The 25,987-nt window shown below is 38.6% G+C and overlaps 1 protein-coding gene across 1 annotated transcript in view; it reads right to left on the reverse strand.

Annotated features, from left to right (window-relative positions):
- Positions 1-205: 205 nt before the first annotated feature.
- HSPA4 (heat shock protein family A (Hsp70) member 4) overlaps positions 206-25,987 on the reverse strand; it is a 39,785-nt gene continuing 14,003 nt past the window's right edge. Inside the window, exons 4-19 of the mRNA XM_019642198.1 lie at positions 25,448-25,570; positions 21,475-21,574; positions 20,684-20,817; positions 18,398-18,642; positions 14,574-14,650; positions 13,100-13,251; positions 12,494-12,600; positions 11,968-12,101; positions 10,780-10,961; positions 9,674-9,763; positions 7,429-7,581; positions 6,760-6,885; positions 5,671-5,778; positions 3,796-3,915; positions 2,615-2,776; positions 206-2,406 (exon numbers count right to left, since the gene is read on the reverse strand). Of these exons, the coding sequence (XP_019497743.1) occupies positions 2,203-2,406; positions 2,615-2,776; positions 3,796-3,915; positions 5,671-5,778; positions 6,760-6,885; positions 7,429-7,581; positions 9,674-9,763; positions 10,780-10,961; positions 11,968-12,101; positions 12,494-12,600; positions 13,100-13,251; positions 14,574-14,650; positions 18,398-18,642; positions 20,684-20,817; positions 21,475-21,574; positions 25,448-25,570 (2,217 nt within the window). The 3' untranslated portion in view covers positions 206-2,202. The remainder of the gene's footprint in view (positions 2,407-2,614; positions 2,777-3,795; positions 3,916-5,670; positions 5,779-6,759; positions 6,886-7,428; positions 7,582-9,673; positions 9,764-10,779; positions 10,962-11,967; positions 12,102-12,493; positions 12,601-13,099; positions 13,252-14,573; positions 14,651-18,397; positions 18,643-20,683; positions 20,818-21,474; positions 21,575-25,447; positions 25,571-25,987) is intronic.

Consider the following 25,987-nt stretch of genomic DNA (forward strand, 5'->3'; position numbering starts at 1 on the left):
AACAGAAAAAGAGCAGCTTCTTACCACCCAGTGTGCTGTGACTCAACTGTTCAAACTGGAGGTCTCCAACAACTAAACTGAAATTTAGCTAAGAGGGCTCTTACTTCTGGAGAAAACACACACAGATACACACACACACACACACACACACACACACACACACACACACACACACTCACTCATTATGAAATTAGGGAAACCAATATTTTGAGTGTCAGGTTTCTTTTATTAATTTTTCCTCAACTTGTCTCATGTTTACTGAATGTTTTCCTTAGTGTAAGAACGTAACCTGGGGCTTTAACAGACCAACTTGGATAATGCAACCTGGATAAATGCTTGTCTGCACACTTAAGTCATCAATTATCACACCCTCCGGCCTGGCCTCCATGTAAATCCAATTGGTCTTAAAGCCTGTCTAAACAGAGAGCAAGCGGATCACATCATCTTATTTCTAGTTTAAACTTTAAACTTCATCCATCCCAACACTCAAGCCCTCCCTCCCCCACAAAAAAGTTTTTTTAAGAAGAAATGGCCATTAAGGACTGAGTCAGTTGCATAAGAATTGGCTTAATCCTGCAGCCAGAACTCCAAAGTAGCTATTGGCCTCAGTGCAGGCCAGTTGGAACTCCTGAAGCAAGACAGGTAGAGAACAGATAGAGGGTGCTCTAAGAGCAGAGCCAATTCCTGGTGCCGCAAGGTTTCCGTACATGCGTTTGCACCAGCTTAAATACACTTCCACCCTCCTTCTCTAAGCAATGTTTCTCTATAGCACTTAGAGCTTGTAATACTCTAAATTGTTTTAGTGCAGATGGACAGAAACTTAGTCTAAATACACACAGTATAATCAAATTTCTAACAACATAGGCCAAAATTAACAGAGGGGCACTCTGTTATACAGAATAACAATTATTACAAAGATCCAAAATGTAACCAACAAAGCTTGTTAACAGTTTCTAAGGCAGGTACCAGCTCTGGCCTCTAATACAGGCTTCCCTTGGAGTTTTCCAAAATGTCTCGCCCGCCCCCCAACACTGCCCAGAGGGCAGTCACAGGCAATCCTCGGGTGCTCCTGACACTTGCCGCACAGGAAGAATGGGGTGCTGCGGAAGTCCGGCACCGCCCCCCTTTAACACTAATGTCAGACACGTCCAGTATAACCCAGTGCATGTTAGCTTTTCGGATGATCTGTCGGCTGTTTAACACATACAAATTGGCAGATTCATGACAGATATTAACACTTAACACACAAGTGACTGTGAATGAGCTAAGAACTTTTAACTCTTGTCCTAGGACTTCAAGCTATACCTCAAATTTACACAGAACATCTCTCACCTGAATTAAGCAGGCCAGGATACAAATCTTTACACCATAAGAAGAATCAATTCCTGTTAAATTTATCATGCCTATATCCAACAATACACTACCCCATTCTAACCTTCCGAAGAAAAATTAATTAAGCTTTGATGCTTGGGGTATTAAGTGAAACATACTTTCAGGAACATACTTTCTCAGGAAGTCTCAGGAAGAGCCTCCAGGTCTAATTCGTCAGTTAACAGCTTGCTCCAGGTTGAGGGGTCTACTTCCCAGGAGCAGCGCATGGCATCTGTAATGGGGGCTCCTTTACGAGGAAGGGATTACGGAGGGCTGGGAGGTGAAGTGGAGCTGAATGAAATGTGGAGCTCAGAGCATACCTTTGTTGTTTTATGTTAATCCATGCCATGCCATGCCATGCTCTAGGCCTCAGGAACAGAGGGAGACCCCACCCCCATCCCCACACCAGGCGGGGCGACTCTGTGGTTATCTCCACAACAGATCTTTGAAGCACAATTAGGGTTCCTGCCATATGTCATAATGAAAAGTTTGCTTGATAGCTAGAGTTTTCGCTATAGATCAACTTTCCAAAACAAACATCTTTGTATAAGCATGATTTAAACATAAAAGGAGTGAAGCATAAGCTCAGTAAGACTAACTGGGCTTCTAAATAGTACCATTATGAAAAAGATACAATGCACTTAATTTCTGTATCTAACTATTTAGAAGTCAAAATGCTCCATACGGTACCTATATCCCCTCCCCCCCCCAAGCCCCCCTAAAAACCGATTAAGAAATGTCCAGTATTTGATTGCTCTAGTTGATATTTAGAACAAAGTTGACAACTTAAAGCTTTATAATAGTCTGTTTTAATATAAACAATTGTTGGAATCAATCAATGTCCATTTCAGGAAGCTTCTTGTCTGGATCCGAAGGCACAGCCGTATCTGTACCCGGCTCGGCAGCCTGAGGGCCTGGGCTGTCTCCTTGTCCATCCACTGGTCCATTCTGCTCTGCATTTTTTTGCTCCTCTTTTGGAGGTTCCACTTTGGGTTTGGGCTTTGAAATTATAGGGTTACAGGTACTAGTCAGCTCCTAGAATGGCACAAGAGAAAATTGCAGTTTCTAACAAAATGACCAATTTTACATGACACACAAAACCCAAGTCCACCCTCTCCCATCCAATCCCCAAGCCAGAAGTTAAGATGCAATGATAAAGTTTCCTCCTAAATGTCCTTTAAGGACTATTAGTAATAAATACTGAGGTTGACAGTACTCTTTAATATTTAAAGCCATAAAATACCTTAATTTTAGCTTCAATCTCTTTTGTCTTGACAACTGGATCCATGGTCGGACTCTGCTTGTTTTGCAGATTCAGTTTTTTATTCATCCACTCCATGGCCTCATTGGTGCTTTTTTCCACCTTCATCACATCAGCAGCATCCAAATGGTCATACTGGTCCTCCTGCAACAGCAGTCAACCAGATGTCAAAGGATGACACTCCCTACCCAAGTATCATCTGGTACTTCAGTCTTTCAAGAAGTTATAATCTTTCCAAAAATGGAGCACATTTAGCCTCACAATCTAAATAGACATTCAAATCCTTAAAAATTCCAGAAAGGAAAAGTAACCCCAATTTTTAAAACACTCAGCAAATAGATTTAAAACATACATAAGGTGGCAATAAAAAGGCTTCAACAGTATAAACAGCACGTGCTTTACACAAAACTTTATGAAGATAATTTCACAATGCAAAAAATTACATGTCATTTGATATGAGAGCTAAGGTTTAGATGTGCTCATTAGGAACCAAATAATGAACACAATTTTTTAAAGACCTTTCGGAAGGAAAAAAAAAAAACTCCATTTGTCTCTTTTCAAGTTCCTTAACGGACAATACATTGAAAACCTGGAGTACAATGGAGTGTAGTTAAGAACCCGAACTCTAGAGTCAGACTTCAGGCCAAGTCCCAGTCCTCCGACAGTAACCTTGGGTGTTGCTTAAGGACAGTGAAGCTTAAAGAAGTTAAAGTTACCAATAAATGTTACTAGTACTGCCTACTTCTTAACAGTACTGTGAGGATTTAACGAGATAACATAATATTTATGAAGTGTGTATCATATAGTGCTCAAATATTGACAAGCAATAGTTTACTGTTGAGACAGTGCTCTATCTGCATAACAAGCCAAATTATATGCCTAGTGTGTTCTCAGACAGGCCAGGACAGAACAGGTTAAGTCACTGATGAGGCATTCACAGCAAGAAAAGGAAACTGAACAATATTACTCAGTTCCAGAGTCCACCTATTAAAGAGAAGCAGCAAATCCCAGAGTTCTTAAGATTCAATAAAATATTATACATTAATACATGCAAAAAGAAAATATTAAATAACAATTAAAGAAAACAAGAGAAAAACTATGTAAACGCCTCAAAACTTAACTCTACCAAAACAAGAGTAGGGAAGCAGGAAAAAAAAAGATACCTTGTTTTTGAAAGAGCTGATTACTTTCATATACTGTTGGATTTGTTTCCCTAGTTCTTCAAATAATTTTGGTCTTTCTTCAGATTCTTGGAATCTTGTCTTAATAGGTTGACCTAGATTCTTAACAGAAGAGAGAATATACAAATTCTTCATAGAGCAGTTTAAACTATCTTAGTATTGTTTCTACTATTATTAAGGCTTATTATGGACTAAAAAGTACATTCAATCTCCATGTGTTATATGTAAGAAGTTAAATATTTTCTCCCACCCATTAAATACATACCAGGCTAGATGTGAGAATACACCTCAATACTGTTCCCTGTGCCACTTCAACTTACCACCTGAGCCCTAATTCTCAAAACACAGTGGGGAGACAACCAATTACTAGGTGCCCCCTGATAATGATACACAACACTAAATATGAAGTACTGTTGCCAAAAAAATTTTTTAACCTGAATCTGATGAAGCCTCTAGATCTAACCAGCAATTTACTAGATATTATTAAACACCAGAGAGATGAAAATCAGCAATAATCTAGACGGGGAGCAAATCCTATAGGATAAATGATCTGGTTTTTTTCCTCAACTAAATAAGGGGGGAGAAATGATAGAAAGGGAACTACAGATACAAATTTAAGAGACTTATCAACAAAATGTATGGACCTTATGTGGATCCTGAGTCAAACAAACTAAAAATAATTTATGAAACAACTGGAGCTTGAAAACTGAATATATGTTGATACTAATGGTGTTATTAAGGAATTTTTTAGGTGTGACAATGGTTGAACTTAAGGTGACATTTTCTTTTAAATACATATTGAATATTTTTGGGTAAAACACAACATGCAGGACTTGCTTCAAATAACTGGGAGTGGGAGGAGGCTGAAATGAAACAAAGCTGGCTGTAAGCTGACCACAGTTGAAGCTCTTCTTCTCTCTACTTGCATGTGGTTTGACATCTCCCGTAAAAAGTAAAACCAACACTCAACGGGCAGGATCTCCCTGGAGGCGCTGCCATTCTTGCCAGGATGACAGGAAGTACAGGCTCTGCCCTGAGCAATGCCATTCCAGGCTAGTCACATGGCCCAGCTGGACAAGAAACTAAGCAATCCAGAGAAATGTGAGAAGTCCTCATGCATTTCCACCCTCTCCCAAACGGAAGCCCTCAACTTTAGTTCTTTGTACTTTTAACCGTAAGGTTTGAGGATCAGATTCTCTAAATACAAAACCAGATGCTCTGTCGACTGAAAACCAAAGCCATGTACACAGCCCCGCCCCGACTGCAGATAGGTGCCTTCAGGATGGGACGTCTTGCTAGTCTCTGTATCGCCTGACAAGAATGCACTCAATCTCCAACTCAGCGAACATTTTAAGTCTAAACTCAGTTTTCAGAAAAAAAACCTATTGTTACTATAAGGCTCTAAAAGTGAGAAAGACAGTGAACCACAGTGATAAAGCATATAGTTCTTCATTACGGGCCATGAGAAATCCTCCCAATTCTGAGATGCTCTCCTTAGAAATAACAGCATGGGTTCAGAACACTTCTGCTTTCAAGAGTCGCTTACTGGGTTTTTTTTGTATTTTGGTTTTTTTTTAGTTTCAGGTGTACAAAACATAATGATTGGACATGTATCCCCTCACAAAATAACCCCCTCCAACTCTACTAGTCCCCTGACACCGTACATAGCTATTACAATACCATTGACTATAGTCCCTATGCTGTACTTTTACATTTGTGACTATATATGAGATTCAATATTATTTTATATTAGTTTCAGATGTACAGTACAGTGGTTAGGCATTTATATTATCTATGAAGTGATCCCCCCAGTAAGTCCAGTACCCATCTGACACCCTACATTGAAGGGTCACTTACTTTTAATTCAGCCAATTTATCGATATAAACTTGCTTTGGCTGGTCTTCTCCATCCTCATACAACCAATTTTCAGTATCTTCTAGTTTCAAGGTAAAACTGTTACGATCCTGAAGATGAAGAAAATATTGTAATTAATTCAATCAAAAATCAGTTGATTCACAGGCATGGACTTTGCTATATCTGAATTTGCTTTAAACTATGGGGGCAGGAGAAGATAAAGGAGACAGAAAACAAGACTGGCAGAATGTTATTCTGCTCGACAGGTATAGGTGGTTTTGTTATATTATTGTCTCTGCTGTAAGGGACATTCGGGTATGTTTTAAATTTTCAGAATTAAAAAATGCATTTAAAAATAAGTGCATTAAAATAAACAGGGTAAAGTGAGCTGATATAAAGGAAGATACTAGGTAAATAATGGCATGCAAGTGTATCAAAAAGTGATGCAAAGACTAACCTTAGGAAACACTCCACTAATAAAGAAATACAGGGGCCGGCCGAGTGGCTCAGTTGGTTAAGAGTTAGCTTAAGAGCACAAGCTCTGAGCAAAGGGCTGCCGGTTGGATTTCCACATGGGCCAGTGACGCTGTGCCCGAGCTGAGCTGCCGCTGAGCTGCCAACAGGTGGCAGGATGGCTCAGCTGGTGTTAACAACAAGATTGCCTGTTCGATGGTGGGCTACGCCCACCCGCAACTAAGACTGAACTCAGCACCTTGAGCTGAGCTGCTGCCCGATGGCTCAGTGGATAGAGCGTGCGCTCTTAACAACAAGGCTGCTGGTTCAACTCCCGCATGGGATGGTGGCTACGCCCACCCGCAACTAAAACTGAACACACAGCATATTGAGCTTAGAGGCCACGAGCTTCCAACGGGCAACCAGATGGCGAATGGCGCCCTCCACAATGAAGACTGAAGAACAACTTGGTTGGTTCCCCCTCCCCAATTCCCCAATTTAAAAAAAAAAAAAAGATATTCCCAAAAAGTACATTTTAATCATTTTACTGTGTACCTACAGTGCACACTTCCCTTCTAACACACTTAAGGCTGCTCCCAGAAGACGCAATAGGTCAGCACACTGTGGGATATACTTACATCTTCACTCACAAACTTCTCATATTCACCACTAAGCTTGTCTCTCATCTCATACACATATTCTTCTACTGCATTCTTAGCATCATTTCTCTCCTTTTCCAGCTTATCCTGCATAATCATCTTACCCTGAAAACAGTATAAATCAGTTAGACACTTGGACAACTGAGACAATTTCTTCTTCAATATTAGAAGGCATGATAAGAAACCTGACAGACAATTAATTCAATAAATGTGTTCTAAGGTCCCAAATTTCGCATCATTCACCATAACAAGAGTTACATACTGACTAGCAACAGAGGAAAGAATAAACAAAACAGTGCTACCATTAATGCTATGGGATTTCTCCTCCCATCAACTTCCAGGACCAACCACCTTAAATATCCCAATCCTAGTGAACATCCTCACATCCCCAAATGTGACCACCTCCCCAAAAACCAAAGCCATAATGTCCAAGATCTCATAACAGGGCTTCTAGCAATACAGACGTAGTATCATCATCAAAGAATTTGGCATTACAAGGGATCTATTAAATTTGCCCTTGTGGTATCCAAAAATCTGAAATTATTTTTTCTCAAACTGAAAACAACCAAAAAGGCTAATGGTCACTAGACACAATTTGAACACATCACATTTGTTAGCTTGTTGTTCTATGAGACTTGAGATAACCACCTCATTTTCAATGTACAAGTTGAGCATCTCTCTGTCTATCTGCCATAATAGCTGATTCTCAATTGGCAGGTCCACAGTACTGGTCTTCACTTTTGCTTTCTTGGCTTGAGGTGGCTGATCCATCTTTTTGTCTTTTGATCCAGCTTGAGAGGTCTAAAATCATGGAAAGCATTCAGAAGAAACACATAAACAGACTGCCTTCAATTTCTGAATGGGTCACATTTCAAAAGCCGTTTTTGCTTATTTGTTTTCTGATGATCTAAATAACCTAGGACTATTTCTTATAATATCTGGAAAGTTAAAAATAAAAATATTATAAAAGTAGTCAAAGCCACAGGGACAGAAAGTAATGGTGGTTGCCAGGGGCTGAGGGGGAGGAGGGATGGGGAAATGGGGAGTTGTTGTTTAATAGGGACAGTGTTTCCATCTGGCAAGATGTGAATAATACCCTTACCACACTACTGAACACACGGACAGATGGGGAGACACAGACACACAGACAGACAGACAGACAGACAGGCACAGGAGTGCACGTGCGCGCGCACGCACACGCACACACACACACACACACACATACACACACACACACCCTTCCCATAAACCCACAATCAATATATAATCACTATTAAATCTTCTCTAATTTTCTTCCATTCTTATCTAAACGTGTAGACATGCACAGGAAATTAGTGGGGAGAGGGTATGAAATTTTTGTGATCAGAAACATTATCAATATGATTTCCAGAATGTCTGTACCTATTTACATTCTCACAAGGAATAAGAGATCCTATTCTACTGCACCCTAGCCACAAACAGGAATTCGTCTACCATCATGTCACAATTATTTTCTTTCAAGTCAATAACCTTTCTTCACACACTATAAACCATACTTATTTTTTCAAATTGCCTAGCCATATTTCATTCAGCATTCTTTTAGGATTTTACTGATTTTTTTCCCTCTCAAGGGACTGCCTCTTCTGGTTTTTTCTAATTTTATATTATTTATCTATACAAGTTTTTATTGTTGAATTTATCCTTTTCCTCTGTGATTACTTTCATTGCTTTTTTACTCTGAAAGCCCTCCCTGATCCACAGATTAGGAAAATATTCATTCGTTGCTTTTTACTTTTAACTTTCAAATTCATCTGGAATTCAATTTGCTCTACAATGTGAGACAAGATTTCAAAGTCATTTCCCATCTCCTACCCAAATAACTTATGTCAGTTGCTGAAATTTATATATCATTTGTATTTCATTTTCCTTTACGAACAGTACATACTGTAAAAGGTGCCAATTTCCAAGCCACCTCATGGAAGAAGCCTCAGTAACAACCCCTCTGAAGCTTCCCACAGCTCCTATGACATTGGGGGGGGACGGGGGGGACATCTCTCCTTTCTCCCCCTCTCCCATCCTCTACAAACACACAGACTAAGTACTACTCTCTCCCACTGCCCCCAACCCAGCCAACAACATGAAGGGTTTTCCACCTTGGAAAAGGCCTGTAGTAGACTAAAGCATCTGTGAGATAATTTCCTCTGTCCATTACTTTCTTTTTAAAAATTATTTGTGCAGCTAAAGGAAAGTAATTAAAATTTGTTAACTGATATGACAATGTAAGACTTAAGTCACCTTAAGGCTCTGCCAAACTTTTTTAAATGCCACAATCAGAAATACCTAAGGTGAGATCATATATTGCAATGTCATAGATAGCGTGAAAGGAAAGGTGTTTTCAATGCTGACAACAAATTTAAACATGAAAACTCAAAAGTTAGAATTAAAGAACGGGAATGTTATGTAGTCATTTAAATAAATGCTTGAGTAAATATATTATTTACATTATTTACAAGATATACTTAAATACATTATTTAAAACAATATCTTTTGACAAAAAGACAAGTTTCAGAGAGTTGACAAAATTTTAAAGAATTACCTCATTGTTTATATCAGTAAAGAATAGGCAGGATGGCTATTGGTAACAGCCATTCAGAAACAGGCATGATTCAATCTCTAGTCTAATAAAACAAGGGCTTCTGAGAGCTTTCTTCTCATACACTGACCAGAATAGAGTTCAAAGATCATCTTGCAAACACACTTTCCAAACATACTACAAATTTTGCTTACAAACTATTCAAATACATGTAGAACTCCTAATATAATTACCTTCTAAGACACAGTATAAACACAGCCAAAACCATGTTATATGAAGAGGTCATAATTCGTCCTTTTCTCAAATACAACTTAGACATACCTCCATTTCTTCAGACTCTGCCTTATTTTCTGCTGGCGTCTGCTGCTGCTGTTCTTCAACATGTGGTTCTTCTTGGTCCACTTGCATCTTCTGAAAAACAGGTCACATCAAATCCTAAAATTAGTTAATACTAGTGAAAGACTAAGCAACCTTCATGGCACACTGACAAAATCACATGGTGTCTAATTCCTGCAGCATTAGCAGCCATCAGAAGACCAAGACGCAGACAGAGTCCAGCAATGATGCAAATGTTAACCTAGAACACAGCAGTTTTCCTCCCTGGATCTGTTACTACATATGTACACTGGAGATAACACCTGCCCTGCCCTCCCTACCCTTATAGAAACAAGAGTAGCTGTGGAATTGCTTTATAAACCATAAAGTACTCATAGTACACAGCGTGGCAATATTTAACACAATATCATCTGAAGAGAGTATGAGTTTCTCCAAGCTTCTCATGAGTCAATTTCTCTAATCTTAACTTTTTCAAGCAGTTTTTACATCAGCCTTTTCATCCTCAAAAGTACAACCACTGCACGTAGTAGGGGAGGTGAACACCCTGAGAATTCTGTTAAAAGGCCAAAGCCTGGCAATAATGAAACAGAAAGGAGACGTTTGTGGAGACCCTGAATCAGTGGTTTTCAATGCCTGCAGCACAAAAGAATGACCTCAGAGGCTTTTAAAACGACTGATCCCTGGGCCCTAGCCCAGAACAACTCAAATTTCTGAGGCTGAGGCTCAGACATCTGTAGTTTTATAAAGCCTTGATCTTGATGCACAATAAGGACGTGACTCAGTGCATGATTCCAACAAATGAGTGTAGAGTCTATTCTATTTGTTAAAATAATCAAATGAGACTCTTAACATCCTTCAGTAATCAAAAAGAATAAAGAACTCAAATTGAGAAGTGTATGGCCTAACGGAGGGAGCCAACTATTGTATGTTCCATTTCTATATAAATTCTGTGTAAAGGCTGTCTGGTAGTTCACCCATACTGACGAAAGACAACAGCTCTGTCACAATGTTCCTCCCTTGTCACCCAGTCTATTTGCTAGAATTTCTATCACCTCTGGGCCATCATAAATGGTATAAAATGTCCAGGTTACCTCTTCTTCTTTTGCATTCTGATCTGTTTCCATTGGTTCCTCATTTTCCTCAAACTTCTGCACTTCCACTAGAGATGCACTGGACACACTGAAAATGCCATGGACGTTTACTCGAACCTTGACTTTCACTTTTGAACTGGAGCCATCAGACTGAGGAGTGACTTTCTGAACTGAAAACTGAGCTAGGGACAAATGAAAGACAAAAAAGAACAAGTAACCTGAGCAGAGGAATTCAAACATGAATACATGTCCAACAGGCCAGGTTATGTCCATTTCTCAATGACAAGTCAGTAACATGATACCTCAAATAAGCGAAATGGGTACTGTTAAGACTCTTACTAAATCATCAGATTTGCCCTTTCTCTTTCACTTATAGTTAAACTCCTATTCTCTAAGGACTCAAACGTCTCCTAACCCTCCACACATTTCTTTCCCACCAGTCCCTTATTCCAATTCATCTTTATATGCTACCGCCAGGTAAATTCCTAAAACAAGTTGTCACATTCTTCTCTACTGAAAAAAAAAACCCCAATGATTCCATAGTGCTTCTGTGTTTGTCAAGAAATTGCCATTTGTAGATTCAGTTATTAAACCAATGTTTTACTTATGTTTTTAATTCACAAAACTCTGCAAAGCATGAATTATCATCCTTATTCCTGATTTACAAGTGAGGAAAAGAGTAGGTTAGTTTTCCATACCTTATAGTGCCATTTAGGACATGTCTAATACTTTACCCATGTATTCAAGGTCTATAATTATAACTCTAGTTTCTCTCTCCTCAACTGATACTATTTCCAGATTGTAAGTTTCTGAGAGTCTATGAAGACTGTAGACAATATGGCTTCATAACTTATTCTACTGATATCACAATTCCCTAAATTTTCTGTGTACATCTTATAACTCTATGTTAGAGTCAAACTGAATTTCTTTATCCTTTCAGTATCTAGCACCACATTATGCACAAGGTATACCCACAATGTGCATTAACCAAGAAATACTGCCCCAGAACAGGAGAGCCAATTAAACAATGATCATCCTACCAGTTTTGAACCTGGTAACAAGTCTAGAAGAGGGTGTTTTGGTGATCTAAAATACCCACATTTCAGAATCTTGTACTTACTCTGCTTATCTCAGTTCTCCCAAGTAGACATAATTTTTTTTTTTTTTAATTCCCAACTCTTCACTTACCTATTGCAGGATCTGGATAGGGTAAATCCTGAGGAGAGCTATAACAGGCCTCAAGAGTGAAAGGTTCCTTTCTATAAAATGTGAGTACTTTAGAGAAAGGAGCAGCATGATTTTTTGAAAAGACTTCACAGTCACTGAATGGAGAAAAGACAAAAACACACAAATTCAGGATATTTCTAACATTTTGTCCATGTGTTCTAGGTTTGTAATTACTGGACAATTTTAGTTACTCAACTGGTATCATTTCCAGGTTATAAGAGTTTCCAAGAACAAAATACACAGTTTTTTAAAAAGAAATGTATCTCAATCAGTGCAAAAAGACACCAATTATTTAAGCAAGATCAAGTGTAAGAAACTAAATAAGGATACAAATTTATTCTGATGACTAAAATAAGTAATCATTTTGCTTTATACACTATAACAAAATGTTACAGATTTGTATTAAGTAGAATGGGGGGCAATATTTTACTCAGACTTAACAATGAATTAACTTTTAAGTATAAAAATGATTAATAAACACTATTACCTTGATCCTTCTTCAGCTGGAGAATTCCATCTCAGAGATATTGGATATGGTACTACATCAGTGATAGAAAATTCTCTGACTTTGAAAGCAGGCGATAAGATTGCACACTAGAATAATAATTTTTAAAGATTCCATTTGACAAGCATAAACATTACAAAATGACATCACAAGAGCTATAAAAAATGACTTCAGAAGAACACCATCAATAGTTTTTAAGTATTTACATCAATAATTTACTGGTGTCTGAATAAGCAGCTTTCCAAACCTCTATCATTTGTCAAATTACTTATATAATCCAACTGTTACTTAACCTTTTTCCATTTACCCCCAACCTTTATTTAATTGATATACAACGCTACTTCATATATAGACAGTAGGTAATATGCCAAATTCTAGCAGTACTCAGGCTTACCTATTTCTAGACAATTCATCTTATTACATACAATTCCATTTATGAACGCCACCTCTGAAATCCATTTTAAAACAGAAGTTTCAGAATCTTACACCTTGAGATCACCCTGAGCTAACTTCAGGTTATTAGCTGGATACATAAAACCATGGTCGTCTGTCACCAAGCGGCTACCTATGGAAGAAAAGAAAACCCACCTGCAGTGCACAGCCGCGAGTGACAGCCTCATCGGCATTCAGTGTGGTACTGAGTTCTTTACCAAAGAACTTGCTGATCTTCTCTTTTACTGCAGGAATTCGTGTTGCACCACCAACTATCTCCACTGCATAAATGTCTTCTTTCTTTAACTCTATTTTTTAAATGATTAGATTATACATTTAGATTAAAAGAAATTTTAAATTAGTATTTTACAGTGAAATAAAAGAGCAATGCAACATCATATCACAACAAAATACCTCACAAATGTGTAACACACTACACCTCTCCCCCCCGCCCCCCTCTGGCACGCAGGCCAACACGCATGCTCACACACACAGGTGTACAGCATCTGGAAACAGATGTTTCCAGATGTATGTTTTGATGCTCAAAATAATGGGGGCAGGATGGCACAATAACACTGGGATTTAGGAGGTGAGGGTCAGGAATACTCAATGTCCCACAATCTCTACGAGTCCCACACAGAGTTGTTAGAACATGAATAGTTACGCTAGCTATAAGGAAGACAGGAGGGCCTTGAAATACTGGATCACCCCAACACGGCATGAAAGAAAAGAGGTATTCAGATGTGCTTCTAGCCACTCCATCCAGAGTATAAGCACAGTCCAGGTTATAACACATGTATAACCTCCTCACAGCAGAAGAAGGTACACACCAAGGCTCAGCTGTCACTCATGAAATAACTCTTCATAGTACCTGGTGGTTTCCTGGTCACATTTTATGTAATAATCACTGACAACTTGTTGAGAAGGGCTATTTAAAGAAATGGGCTGTCCCAGTGTGTAAAGAACATGCCCATTTGCCATAATCACTGTGATTTAAGAGCTGAGCCTCTGTCAACCTGACAGCACTTCTCAAAAGTCTGAAATATTGGGTTGTTGGAAAAGTCATGACGCATTTTTTACAACGAAAAACAGAGAAAAACTACGTCATGACTTTTCCGACAACCCAATAGGTTAGCAGCCAACACAACAGTGGACTCAAGGTAAACATTTGTCAGCGGTTTGGGGAAAATTTAGTAATATATTCCTAAATCAAACCTCTACCTTTTACTCCAAGATAAAAAAGCATCCTGTTAAAGGAAGAATGTGGTTATCATATCCTCCCTTTGCTCTATTTGTCATTCAGCAAACAAAAGGTTCACTGACAGAAAAGCCCACATATAAGGCAACTACAGCAGTATTGCAAAAAACGATTTTTACCACAGTGACATGACTGGAAAGTTTATATCCATCTTTGATTCTGAATTAGGTTTCTTGGGAAAACTTTTAGATTTCCTTGGACACAATTATCAAAGATTACTTGGGGGGGGGGGCACTCCAGAAGGAAGATATAAAGAAGCTTAACATGGCACTGAAGTAGTTCATAACAAAATTTTGTATAACTGGGGGGAAAAAGTAATAAACATTTCCAAAAAGTGGGAGACACACACAGTTCAATCACATAAATACTTACTGGCTTGTTCCAACACACTACGAAGTGGTGGCTCCACTCTAGCTAAGAGGCCGTCACACATCTCCAGAAACTTGCCTCTATGAAAACAGCAACAAAAGGTTAAACTTTTACGTGGAATGGATGGCTATAAACAAAAAGACAGATAATCCCCCCAAAAAAAGACAGATAATAACAAGTGTTGGCAAGGATGTAGAAAAACTGGATCCCTCCTAGATTCCTGGTGGGACTATAAAATGGTGTAGCCACTTTGGAAAAGAGTTAGGCATTTCCTCAAAATTTAAACACAGTTACCATGTGACCCAGCAATTCTACTCTAGGTATATATCAAAGAGAATTACAAACATATGACCACACCAAAACTTGCACATGAATGTTCACAGTAGCATTATTCACAAACAGCCAAAAAACATGGGGGGAAAAACCCCTAAAGTCCATCAAGTGTATTCAGCAACAGAAAGGAATACAATAAAAGGGGCTGATACACGTTTAAACACAGATGGACTTTTGAAATGGTAGGCTAGGTAAAAGAAGCCAATCAAGAAAAATACACACGACTCCATTTATATGAAATGTCCAGAATAAGTAAATACAGAGGCAGAGTAGATTAATAGCTGCCTAGGGCTGAAGGAGGAAGGAGGGAAAGGGAAAAACAGCTACCGTAATAGGTACAGTTTCTTTTTTCTTTAATACATTTTATTTTTTAGATCAGTTTTAGGTTTACAGAGAACAGAAAAGTACAGAGAATTCCTATATGCCCCTCAACCCCCACCTCCAGTTCCCTTATTGACATCATGTGTTAGTGTGATACATTTCTAACAACTGATGAGCCAATACTGATACATATGATAATATGTATCAGGGTTCAACAAGTTTTGACAATGTATAATAAGTATACACCATTACAGTATCATAGGGATACTGTATTTTGCCGTGTATAATGCACACCCACGTTTCTGGCCCAAACTTGCAGGGAAATGGAATTAGTACTATCCATGTATAATGCACATCCTTATTTTTCCCTCACAAATTTGGGCAAAATACGGTAGTTTCACTGCCTTAAAAACCCTCATATTCATCCCTCCCTCCCCTGAACCATTGCCAACCACCGATCTTTTTACTGTCTCTATAGTTTTGCCTTTTCCAGAAAATCATATAGCTGGAATCATACAGTATGTAGCCTTTTCAGATTGGCTTCTTTTACTTAGAAATATGCTATAGGGTTCCTCCGTGTTTTTCCACAGCTTGACAGCTCACTTAGGGGTTCTTTATGGGGTGATGAAAATATTCTAAAAATTGGATTGTGGTGATAGCTGCACACTTCTGTGAACATACTAAAAACCACTAAAGGATATACATTTTAAAAGGGTCACTTTCATGAGTTACATCTCAATAAAAAGAAAAATTACAGAGGTATAGAAAATACCTATCAGAGTGGCAAAAATTCAAGACCACTAATACCAACACAGGTGAGGATGAGTAGCAACCAAAACTCTTACATGTTGGCAGGGGTGTAAAATAACAGTTTTATTCCTAATAGCAAGCAATTCCTCAGTTCTAAACACAGGATTACCACAGGACCTAGCAATTCCACTCCTAGGTGTATATGTACCCACATGAACTGAAAACAAGAGACTCTTAGACAAATACTGTTCATGGATGTTCACAACAGCATTACTCACAATAAAGGTAGAAACAACCCAAATGTCCATCAACTGATGAGTGGATAAGTAAAAATATGGTATATTCATACAAATGAAATAAATAGCTACAATGTGGATGAACCTAGAAAATACTATGTTAAGCGAAAGAAGCTAGACAAAACAGAAGCCAAACACATATTGTATGATTCCATTTATATGAAATACCCAGAATAGGTAAATCCAGAGATAAAAAGATGGTGGTTGCCAGAGGGCAGAGGTAAGGAGAAATGGAAAGTAGCTGTTTGATGAGGCTGACGTTTTGTTTTGGGGTGATGAAAATGTTTTGTCACTAGATAGAGGTGGTCATGGCACAACACTGTGAATATACTAAATGCCCCTGAACTGTTCACTTTAAAATGGTATAGGGGCCGGCCGAGTGGCTCAGTTGGTTAAGAGCTCGCTCAAGAGTTTGAGCTCTGAGAAACAGCGGTTCGATGCCTGGCCCAAGCTGAGCAGCTGCTGAGCTGCCAACAGGTGGCAGGATGGCACAGCTTAAAAATAAATAAATAAATAAAAATTAAAAATAAAATGGTATAAAATTTTTACCTCAATTTTTTTAAAAATGTAATTAGACAAAATGCTATTCAGAAATAAATCATCTGGTTTCATTAGTTTAAAAAAAGGGGTGGGCACCCCAGTCAGGACCCCCTCTCGTTTTGAGAGCTGTTACTTTCTGTTGTAATAAAACTATCCTCTGCTGCAAACTTAAAAAGAAAAGACTGCTAATGAGCATTAAAGACTAAATGAAGGCTACAAAATAGAGTAAATAGCATGTGCCCTGACAATGTAGATACAACTGTTTGTTTTTAAAAAGTGACACACAGCTAATTAGCTATTTCCAGTTTTTTAAAAGTATAACATCTATTTGGCTTTCATAATCACATAATATTCCACTAACAATTTTTTTTTAATATTTTATTGGGGAGTTGGGGGAGGGGAACAGCGCTGGGGAATCGGAGGAAGGGGAACAGACAAGTTGCTGTCCTTTTGTTCTTCAGTCTAGTTATGGAGGACATCGCTTCACTGGCCCATGTTGGTATTATCATTGCGCTCTTCCCGGATGAGGCAGATCGGTCACCGGCCTCTGGAGAGCCGCTCACAGCAGCTCTTCACAGCTCATGCCGGCTGCTGGCCACACACGGTAGCTTACGGCAGCCCAGTGCAGCAAGGGCTGCAGCCAACACCGTCGCTGGCGACTCATAGCAGCCCAGCTCCAGGTCGAGCTGCTGCTCACCATCTTAGCTGTAGGGGGCAGTGTCACTGGCCCTCATGTGGGATCCGAACCAGGGCCCTGATGCTCAGAGATGGCATCCCAAGCCAGCTCTTAACCAACACACCACTCAGCCGGCCCTCCACTAACAATTTTTGAAACACATACTGGTAAGCCTCTACACCCTAGCCCCCCTAACATATAACACACACAAAACTGCTACTTAATGAAAATGAAAACCATCACTTTCAAGCAGGAGAAAAGGGTTACCACGAATTTGGTTACTAGGCACAATAATCCAATTCTAGCAGATTAGAAGCAATCCAAATTGCACCTCAATTTTTTTTTAAATAACTCAGGCCACACTTCCCTAAACAAGCCATCAGCCTTGCCTGAATTCTACCAATACAGTTCACATACTAAAAGACATCTCACTCTCACCATCCAAGCAACCCAACCAAACAGTAACATTCTGGGTGTTTCTGAGGACAGCCCTGAAACATCAATTACCCAGAACTCCTGTAGCACTGTACAAAAAGAGCTGTCCTCAAGTGACACTAAACTACCCAAAAACACCATTTTATGCTTCAATGACTAAGTCAAATTCAATATAATTCTGTATTAAAGCACTTTGGCCTGATTTTATGAAAACTAGTAATCATACATAATTCATGAACATGTAAAGAACTACCAATTTCCTAGAATATACAATTAATCAGAAAAAAACATTAGTCTAACTTATCAGAATAACCAAACCCAACCTTCACATAAAAAGATCCTGAATGGTCTCTAATTTTTACCCGTAGAACTGAAGTTGTAACAACCATGATGATTTCAACAATTAGCTAATTAAGGCTAATACAAGTGGAGACAAATCACAATTCAGTTTAACATCAAAATGTTATTATAGTTACCTATTCATAGTTCCAGATACATCAACATCATTCATAAAACATTCAATGCTCAATGGGAGGTCTGAAGCGTTTGCGCTCATCAATTTCTTGAGTTTCTCACACTCTTGAGACAGTCGTAATAATGCACGGATTTTGGACTTTATGTCTAGCTTGTATTTCTTTCCAAATTCTTCACAGAAGTGATTTACTAATACCTCATCAAATTTTCTGCCTCCCAGTGTTGTGTCAAATGCAGTAGCCAGAACCTTAGAAAAAAAGATAATTAATTCAAAAATAAACCAATCAGTTTAAAATTTTATCATGAGATATATTTAACTGGTAAATTGTAATAAAAAAGGGGGGATATATTAAAGTTGAAACAGGACCATGTGCATGTGTCACTTAATCATTGTTACAACCACTGTGAAAAGAGACATTGTAACCCCCCAGTTTACAGATGATGCTACAAGCCTAGACAGATCAGACAATCTGCAGGTCACAAAGCTAGTAAGCGGTAGAAGTGGAATTCAAAACCCAACTTCCTCAAAACATCACGCCCTCTCCACCAATCTGATTCCAAACAGCAACTACACATCCAAGGCCAAATATACTAACATGTCATGGATGCCATACTAGTCTTATTGCTATGTGAATAATACCAAAGGCCTAGCTCTATGCAGTTTACTACCAGGAAGGATACTAAAGCCTTTACTCTCAGCAATTTGTTTATATTTAACAGAGAAGTTTAATTAACTTGGGTTATCCATTTTCTGAATTAGTAGCAGATTATAAAAGCAAACTAGATCTAAGCAGATTCAATAATAGGTTAAATCAGTGATGACATCCTTTATAAAGGAATAAAATCAATAAAAATAATCTCATAAGAATGTCAAATGTCATAGGGAAATATTCTAAATACGTTAACTGAAGAAAAAGAAAAACAGGACACACAACTGAATATGGTGTGATTCCAATTTTGTTTTCTTAAAAGACTAGAATGAAACACGCCAAACTATTAAGAATAGTAAGATTATGAATATTATTTCTTCACACATAAATGTTTTCCAGGTTTGGTGGTGTTTTTATAATGAGTATTTTTATAATTAAATTTTAATTATATTGGGGAAAACTAACAGTGACGGCTCACAGTGAAGGACAATTTACCAAAAAAAAGCAGGTGACCACTAAGAAACACCACTGTGACCCAAAGCCAACACTAAATTATGACCTGTATCTTCTGTTTAAAAAGGTGAAAGAATAGAATTTTAGAAGTTGTATTAGTAATCAAAGTAAGGTTTAAACACTGAGAATTAACTTGACCCAGCATTTATACTTGAAAAATCACAAACTTCTTATTTCCCAACCATCCCAAAGATTTGCTTTCTTTTTATTTAAAGAAAACCTATCAACAATATAAACCAGAACATAAAGTAGAACCAACTTGAGTTTTGAGACAAACAGGACTGTAACTAATAGTCTCAAAATGCCCTCCAAACCTAAAAAATACTTACTTGGGGATAAATAGTCCCCTACCCACCAATCCCCAAATTGAGGGGAGAAAGCCACTTTAGACCTTGGCACCAAAAACAGTGATACACAACCCAAATAATTTAAGTTAAACTCTCAAACAATGTTCTTGGTTCATAAGCAAATTCTGGATAGAATCACCATGCTAGAGAACTGATTTTATATTCCACTGTGGAACTTGGCCAGCAAGTTCAACCTTGCCGGTGATCACTCTCTGGCCCCGCCTCGCCTCTAACCCTTCTCGTCTTCTCTGTGGACAAAACTGCTTTCTCCAGAAGTCTAAGCTTTCCAGAAATCTAGATTATCACTCTTAGTCTGGTTTCTTTAGGCCATCCAAGTCTAGTCCCTCCACCCTTTTTCCAGAACACTCAAAATCTTAAGAGCAAGAAGAGAATACATTTATCATAATCTCCTCAATCTTCAGTGTAAAACATCAAGGCACCATATGTTAAAGACTCCTCCTAATAAGCCTGCAGGTAAGCATTATTTTCCCACATTATAGATTAAGAAAAATAAGGCTCAGGAATCTTAAGAGCATTTTCCTCAAGGCCTATCTATGCTCTTTGCTTCACACCATGCCAACTCTTAATAAATTATTTTGGGCTTCCACTTCCACCCTACCCCTACATACCTAGTTTCTAGATAAGATGGCTGACAGCCAAGTTTCCATTAATGAAACAAAATCCTTTAACCAATTATTTAAATTGTCTCTCACAAATTCCTAATTACCATACACTTCTAATACAGTCTTCCAGGGGGCAAAAAAAAAAAAATACTTACTTTAAGTTTTCCTCTATTAAATGCACATACAGAAACTTGATAAGAAGAATGCCCCATGTCTATGAAAACAACATTTCTTGGTTTCTCTTCTAAGCCAGGAAGATCTTGCTTATAGATTCCATATGCAAGAGCAACTACATAAGAAAAAAATTAAATTCAACATATTATTATCTAAGTAGTAAACTTAAAATTCATTTAAGTAGGAAAAAACAGATTTTGTACATAGTGAATGGAGCAGTAATTAATACGCTATATTTTACAAAGAATCAATTCTTTATAAGCTTTGCATTTATTTATTCATGAAGATCACTAACTGCAAAGAGTTAAATGCTGACATTCACTTAGGGTTCCTTAACATTTCCAATTCCAACGATTTCCGCAATTATTCCCAAACTACTTCCCCCACTTTCCCAAACTATTTTCCCGGATTTCTGTCTCAGCATTCCCACATATCCTGTCCCTGAGATGTTGCTTTACACCCCATTCCTCTGACTACTAATCCACGAGTGGTAGAAAAGGCCAATTTTTAAACCAAAGCACTGCTCCAAACTCACAAAAATGTGTTCCCTCCCAAACAACCATGTGATTACAGACCAACATTTAGTGCTATGAAGATACAGAAAAAGCACTGGTCAGATGAATTCTTCACATGTAACAGCATTACCAAAAATACTAGGACACATAGGTGGTAAGCATTCCAAGCAAAATGAAGAACAAGAAACCCTAGGGTTTTAAGATTTCACAAGCTTCAAGATTAAGCAAGTCAAAAATTGTAGTTAATAGCCCCTCACCTGCAGTAGTTTCATTCATTAGTCGCAGGCAATTGAGACCAGCAATCTGTGTTGCATCCATCACTGACCGTCTTTCTGCATCAGTATAGAAACAAGGAACCTACAAAAAAATTTGAAAGTTTACAGTATTACGAAGATTCCTCATTTAAGATGCACCTACCAAAAAACAGTAAAATCCAGAAACACCCCTGAAATACCTACAGCTATTTCTTTCTATATATGATCAAGGAAGTATATTTCAAACCAGTTAGGAAAAGTTAGAAAATTCAGTAAGTAATGTTGGCACAAATAGATAGCCAGCCATATAGACAAAGTAAATAAAGGTGCATCCCAACTGCACACCTTATACCAAAATATAATTCAAATAAAAAAACTTAAATGTTTGAAAAAACTCAAGAGTACCAGAATGAAAGGGAATTTTACTATCAGAGTAGAATGGGATTTTCTAAATATAACGCAAAGCCCAGAAGAAAAAAAGATGCGAGGGGATTAATACATTTGACTCAAAAAAGAATTCTAATCACCAAATGGGGAAATATATTTGCAACTCATATCATAAAAGGGCAAAGAGCTAATCTAATGTATGAAGAACTACAAATCAAAATAAAAATTATAAACTCAAAATAAAAAAAGCAAAGAATAAGAACATTTCACAAAAAGGGCAATACAAAACAGCTCTTAATTTTACAATGTTCATCTTCATGTGAAGAGTAAAATATTAAAATCACATATACTTTGATACCATTATTCTCCTATTAGAATGAGCAGAATACACCAATAAGCTGAGCTCGTGTGGTTGTGGTCAAATAAGCCCTCTCATATATTGCTGGTGGAAGTGTAAATTAGTATGAATTCTTTAAAGAGCAATTAAACATAGCTGTTAAAATTACAAATACAACATTCCTCCTTTATCCACCAGCTGGGGGGGAGGAGGAGGTTATGTTCCAAGACCCCAGTGGATGCCTAAAACCACAGATAGTTCCGAACCCTATATATACTGTTTTTTCCTATACATATATACCTACAATAAAGCTTAATTTATAAATTAGGTGCAGTAAGAGACAATAATAAAATAGAACAATTACAATACACTTTAATAAAAGTTATGTGAATGTAGTGTCTCTCAAAACATCTTACTGTACTGCACATACAATGTGGATATACTGGACAAAGGGATGATTCACATTAGGGCGGGACAGAGCAGGACTCAGAATGGCATGCAATTTATAACTTATTGTTTATTCCTGGAATTTTCCATTTAATATATTCGGACTGTGGTTCACTGCGTGTAACTGAAACCAGGGAAAGGGGAACCATTGTACACATATCCTTTGTCCTCGCAACTACACTTCTAGGAATTTAGCTTATAAATCCTACAAACTTTTAAGAACAAAATGATATTTGTTCAAGCTATTACACCATTCTTTACAATTAAAAAACAAAACTGAATGTCCAAAACCAGAGAGTGGTTAAATAAGTACGCGCATAACCTGGAGTACCTTACAGCCACTAAATGGAATGATGTACTCTTACTGTTATGGAACAAATACTAGACAAATTGTCCAAAATTGGTTAGAAGAAAAATGAAAGTAAAAAAGAACCTATACGTATCTGCTTCAGCACATAGAAACCTCTGGAAAGATAGTCAAGTGGTAAGATTGGTAGCCTTGGGAAGGAAAAACTACTCACTAGGTGGCAGAGGATGCTGAAGCTTCCCATCCCCCCTCCTTTTTGCACACTGGGTTTTTCAACACAGCGGCTATTACCTTCCTAAAACATGTAAGTTTACATTTTAACAATAATCAATTTATAAATAAAGTAAAACACACCCAGGCGTTATTTACACAGCCATCAGATATACCATTAGTACCAAAGGCTAGAGGAATGACTGCATGCAAGTTCACCAAGAGGCCAGAGACTGCTATCCTTGGAAAGGTCTGTGGCCCGTTCCTAGCAACAGCTCCCTAAGTTGACAGAAAAATTTCCCTAAATGTTAAGTATGACTCACTGTGCCTAAACTGTTTGTACAACTGAGTTTATGTTGAATACCTACGCTCCTTCTGGGAGTCTAGGATTTTGGCACATGCTAGGCATAGACCTACATGACTGACTCCCAACAAAAACCCTGGACTCCTAAGCAACAGGCAGGACTTCCTTGGTGTGTGACATTTCACACACGTTGTCACAACTTGTGGCTGGAAATATCAAGCGCAGCCAGCCAGATTCCATTAATGGGGGATTCTTGGAAGCTTGTACCTGCTTTCCTCCAGACACTGCCCATGTGCCTTTTCCCTTTGTTGTTTTAATTTGTATCTTTTCCCTGTAATAAATCGTAGCTGATAGTACAGCTAAATGCCAAGTCCTGTGAATTTTCCTAGCAAGTCACTGAAACTCGGTGTAGTCTTGAGGACTCCCAACACATGACTTAACATATCACCTTTTAACTTGATCTCCAAACCTGAAAAAGCCAGTTTTTCTTCAGCTTTTTACATAAAATTCACTTCTACACTGACTGTAAGCCAGGATCCATGTTAAAGGCACTAGATGGGAAAATAGGGACAAATCTGACAGATCAATGGAGAATTTGGGGAAGGCAGAAAGCATCTAAGAAAATGGAGTCTGTATTCAATCTTTAAGAGAAGTAACATTTTGGGGCCAGCCAAGTGGCTCAGTTGGTTAAGAGCTTGCTTCAAGAGTATGAGCTCTGAACAACAGCAGTTCGATTCCTGGCCCGAGCTGAGCAGCCGCTGAGCTGCCAACAGGTGGCAGGATGGCTCAGCTTTAAAAAAAAGAGAGAAGTAACATTTTCACTCTTTGCTCCCCCAGAATGTGTCACAACAGCCATAATCCAATTCTTCCCAACAAATGTTTAGTTCTGCTTTACTCGACAGCCACGAGCTAAAGAATCCACCAGACAAAGGACCACGGGATAAAAAAGCCACCTAACAGTCCTTGCTTTGCCAGTCAATGCACCAACATTAAAACAATAGAGGCCAGGGGCTGGCCGAGTGGCGCGATGGTTGAGAACTCTCTTGGGATGCCAGAGGGCCCCGGTTCGGATCCCACATATGAGGGACAGTGACGCTGCCCTCCGCAGTTGGGATGCTGAGCAGCAGCTCGACCTGGAGCTGGGCTGCCATGAGTCGCCGGCGACGGCGTAGGCTGCAGACCCTGTGGCAGTGGGTTGCCATGGGCTACCTTGTGTAGCCAGCAGCCGCTGTAAGCGGCCGTCCAGAAGCCGGCGACTGATCTGCCTCACCCGGGAAGAGCGCGGTGATGGTGCCAACTTGGGCCAGTGAAGCGATGCCCTCCACAACTAGATTGAAGAACAAAACGACAGCAACTTGTCTGTTCCCCTTCCCCCAATTCCCCAATAAAAAATAAAAAAAAATCTTAAAAAAAAAAAAAAAATAGAGGCCACAGAGATAAAATATCATAATTGCAGAATGAGGAGATTCAGTGGCAAAGCCAATACAGCCTCCCAAACATCATAAGTTGCTTAGGACACTACCATTCTACAAGCACAAAGCTACAAACAGCCAGGCTTCACCTAGCCAGGGATCTGGAAAAGACAAGATGAGGTCTACTGCTGCCTTGCCTTTAGTGCTAAATACAGCGACAGCAAAGATACAGAGATAGAAATGGAGAAAAAGACAGTATTTCACATTGAGAGTACTCGACCAGTTGAACAAACAAATGGCTATCAGACACTAGGCTAGGTGCTAGAAGAAATGCAGGAAGAAGTGGGCTTTGAGATAAGCCTTTAAATAAGCAGAATAACAGGAGGCCTGAGCAAAAACTAGAGGGCAGAAAAGAATATTCAAGGTAATGAAGACTACTTTGATAAATTCTTAAAATAAGAATACAACCTAAAGCAAAAAAAAAAAAAAAAAACCACATAGTAATTATTTGCAGTTAAAATGCAAATGCTTCTTCATGCAAGTGACTGATAATGTGCAGGGAGCAAACTCACCGAAACAACACAGTCCACAACAGGCTTTTTAAGAACACTCTCCGCCGTCTCCTTCAGTTTGGACAAAAGCATGGCAGTCACTTGCTCTGTGGTAAAATTTCGTTCTTCCTCCATATATCTCACCTGCAATAAAACAACAAAAGGATCTAGGACCTATTGTAGTTCTTCATGTCCTAAGAGCCTAAAATGAGCAATGCCTCACGTCACCAACAGAACGTTATCTCAAGAGGGAATTGAAGGAAACTAACTTTGAAAGCAAAAATAACTTGAAGGTCCCTTTTACCTTTATAACCTGCTTGTCAAACACGCTAGGGGGAGGTGAGAACCACTATGGAAACAATATGCTGCGACAATTTACCTGTGCAGAAGCAAACTGGGACAGCCACAATGCCCCTCCATAAAGGGCTCTGGTGGTGGGAGCTATTCTACCATCTGACATACTACATGTGTTTTACTCTGTTTATTGTGTTGACTTAATTATCGTCTCCCAATTAGGATCCAATCTAACCTGAGGACATGGTTTTAGGCAAACTTATTCAC

The sequence above is a fragment of the Hipposideros armiger genome, unplaced genomic scaffold, assembly GCF_001890085.2.
Source record: "Hipposideros armiger isolate ML-2016 unplaced genomic scaffold, ASM189008v1 scaffold_66, whole genome shotgun sequence".
Classification (NCBI taxonomy): Eukaryota; Metazoa; Chordata; class Mammalia; order Chiroptera; family Hipposideridae; genus Hipposideros; species Hipposideros armiger.